This window comes from Mesitornis unicolor, unplaced genomic scaffold (genome assembly GCF_000695765.1).
Source record: "Mesitornis unicolor isolate BGI_N332 unplaced genomic scaffold, ASM69576v1 scaffold41644, whole genome shotgun sequence".
Classification (NCBI taxonomy): domain Eukaryota; kingdom Metazoa; phylum Chordata; class Aves; order Mesitornithiformes; family Mesitornithidae; genus Mesitornis; species Mesitornis unicolor.
The window spans coordinates 30,371-33,290 of record NW_010178793.1 but is presented as its reverse complement, the minus strand read 5'-3'; the positions used below and the strand labels follow the sequence as shown (position 1 = coordinate 33,290).

General features: G+C 58.3%; 1 protein-coding gene across 1 annotated transcript; it reads left to right on the top strand.

Moving 5' to 3' along the window:
- Positions 1 to 1,228: 1,228 nt before the first annotated feature.
- FAM195A (family with sequence similarity 195, member A) lies at positions 1,229 to 2,401 on the top strand (the record flags this gene model as incomplete). The annotated part of the gene is made up of 3 exons (XM_010182573.1): positions 1,229 to 1,356; positions 1,582 to 1,683; positions 2,331 to 2,401. Coding segments are annotated over 3 exons (301 nt in total), but the record flags the coding sequence as incomplete, so codon positions are not given.
- Positions 2,402 to 2,920: the final 519 nt, after the last annotated feature.

Here is a 2,920-nt window from a genome sequence, read left to right as displayed (position 1 = left end):
ACGGGAGATTTGAGGGTTGTCCTATGTCTCTAAAGGTTGGAGGAGAAACAGATTTTGGGTGAAACTCCCAGCTTCTGGTGGAAATGACTGGAGGTGTTGGGTAGGCGGTGGAGGAGATTCAAGCAGCTGGAGAGGCGATGGCTTCTTTTGAGGACATGCCTCAGGAGAATGAGGGGCAAAGCCCAGCCTGGCAGAGCGAGCAGTGCCATGGTGGGGCCGCACAGCTCTGCCTGTTTCCTCCAGCTTCAATAAGTGGATGGGGAAAAGCTTCCCCTCCAGCTCCCCTCCTTCCTGCCATCCATCACTGAAGCGGCTGCTGCCGTGCTCCCCCTCCTTTGGACAGCTCCTGATACCATTCTGCTGCCCCTCAGTCCTGTGAGGTTTGGGGTGCGTTCCCCTGCCCTAGGCAGGAGGGTGCAGGCAGGAGCTGCCTGTCCTGGGATTTGCCTGCCCTGCAAACTATCACTTCTCTGCACTCCCAAGGCCCCTTAGACTTTGTACCATGAGGAACGTGGCCGTTGCAGTTATGTCTCGCTCCGAAGCTGGTGAGAAAAGCCAAAATCCTTAAGTTTTGCACTGAGTGTGCCCACAGGTCTCATCCCAAGCCTTTTCCTTCTGATCTGCCCCGTTCTGGTGTTTCTGGACTGGGCTGGCTTATGTGCCCTGTGCCTGGGAGAGGATCGTAGCTCTGAGGAAGCTTGACCTGCTCCCAGTTGGCAGAGAGTTCCATCCCAGTTCTGCGGGACCCTGAGGATGTGTTGGGGGTTGGGGCTGCTCCAGCAAAGCTGGGTGCTTGGTCTGTGGAGAATGGAACTGTGGCACATCTCCAACCTAGTGTCCAACTGGATTTCACTTCCATTTTCCTGATACTTAACCAATTTTGGTGGCAGACCTTTTATTTTAGGGGGTGCACTTGGTGCCAGGGTTGGATGGTGGGGAGAGAGATGGGCAGGGAGTGTTTTTTCCTGGGGAGCATCCCACGCTGGCCTCCATCCCTGCCTAGGACCCCCCTTCTCCCAGGGAGCTGCATCCTTTTGGTTCCCTCCCTGGAGAACAGGGCTGAGTGGGGCTGGCTGCAGCCATGCCCCTGGCCTCACTGGGGCTGTGTGTGAGGGTGCACACCATAGGGTGACCCTGAGGCAGCCGGACTACCCCTGTCGCTGCTCCAAACTGTAGTGGGAAGAGCTGCGTGTCCCTCCCTCACCCCTCCCCCTGCTTCCCTCTGCAGCCCAGCCCAGAAACTGGTCTTCAACAGAGTGAATGGCAAGAGGCCGCAGGTGCTGCTGCAGCAGATCTCTGCCCCTGAGGAGTGCTACACACTGGCCCACGAGGAGAATGTCCGCTTCGTTTATGAAGGTGAAGGTGGGGGAGTCCCTGGGGGCAGGCACCCCATGTTGCATCCCTGGGGGATGGCTGGAGGACACTGGGTTCCTCCTGAGGCAGCTGTATCATGCTGGGGACCTTGGTGGCAGGCATGGCATCCCCAGTCCCTTGCACCAGGTCCTGCTCCTCTCCTTCAGCCCCCCATCTTGGGCTGGGGAATGCCCACTGCAAAACCATCCCCTCCCCGTTTCCCCCCAGCCTGGCAGCAGGTAGAGCAGCAGCTGGATGGCAGCCGGAACGGGGAGAGCACCCACGGCCCTGTGCAGTACGTAGAGAAAACCCCCAACCCTGGACTGAAAAGTAAGTGGGAAGCAGCTGTGGCACTTGGGGGTGCATTAGGCTCATGGGTGCAGTGAGCTGTCATGGGCTCAGCTGGGTGCCTAAGCAGGGCTGTGATGGGAGATAGATCCCAGTGCTGGAGGGCTGGGTTGGGTCTGTCCTGCCGGTGCTGAGGCCACTCAGGGGGTGCTGGGGGGCACCCGGTCCCTGGCACAGTGGTGGGGATGTTGTACTGTGCCCCATCGGAGGAGCCCAAGCAAGCAGGACACCCTCGTGAGGACTCTTCTGAAAATGATGCCTTCTCCAGCCACTGAGGTGGGTTCAACATCGTGCTGGAGAGGGGCCCCCCATGGGGACCTGCATCTGCCGGGGCCCAGCAGGAGCACAGCAGGGATGGGCACTACGTGCTTCTCTGATGGCAGCTGGAGCAAGGGCTGTGAGCGCAGCCTGGGGGCTCCTGCAGCAGCTGAGGAGTCCCCAAGAAGAGAAAGTCCTTGTAAACCCAGCCTGGCCCTTTGGGGACAGGGAACAGGGCTGAGGGAAATTTTGGGGTCTTTTGTGGTTTTTTTGTTTTTCAGTGGCAAATGGTGTGGCTCAGGGCAGCATTCAGAGCTCTGCTCCCTTCTCCAGCTGCTCTGCTATGCTCTCCTCTCTCCCTTCTCTTTCAGACTTTGTTCCCATTGACCTGGAGGAGTGGTGGGCACAGCAATTTCTGGCCAAAATTCAAAACTGCTCATAAAAGGGAAGAAAGATTTGGGTTTGGGATTTTTTTTTTTTTAGAAGATAAAGCTGAGAGCATCTGGTCAGAACCCAGAATCAGTGGCATTTTGGAACCACGTTTTTTAAAGATGACCGAAATCAAGTGACCCATGCTGCCAGCCCAGCGGGACCGGACCACAGCCATGCCCGGCCACATGCCCACTCCCTGCGCCCGGCGTGGAGGAGCAGCGTGCGGCCCCAGCCAGGATTCCTTAAGTGCCAGTTTTTGGACCGCTGCAGTGCCTGCAGCCTCCAGCTCCCAGGGACACTGCGGTGCCGATCTGGGAATGAGGGAGCAGATCCCCTCCTGCGGCCATGGCCAGAGGGAGGACAGTGGGGTGCTGTAGCAGGACCGCTAGACAATAAAGCGCTGAAACTGCCAGTGGAGAAGCGCTTGTGCGATGGGGAACATTTGTTTGTAGGAGGCAGTGATGCTACTGAGGTGCAGCATCGTGCCCTGGGGTGATGTGGAGCGGGGTGTCCCTTGTGGCCAAGTCCC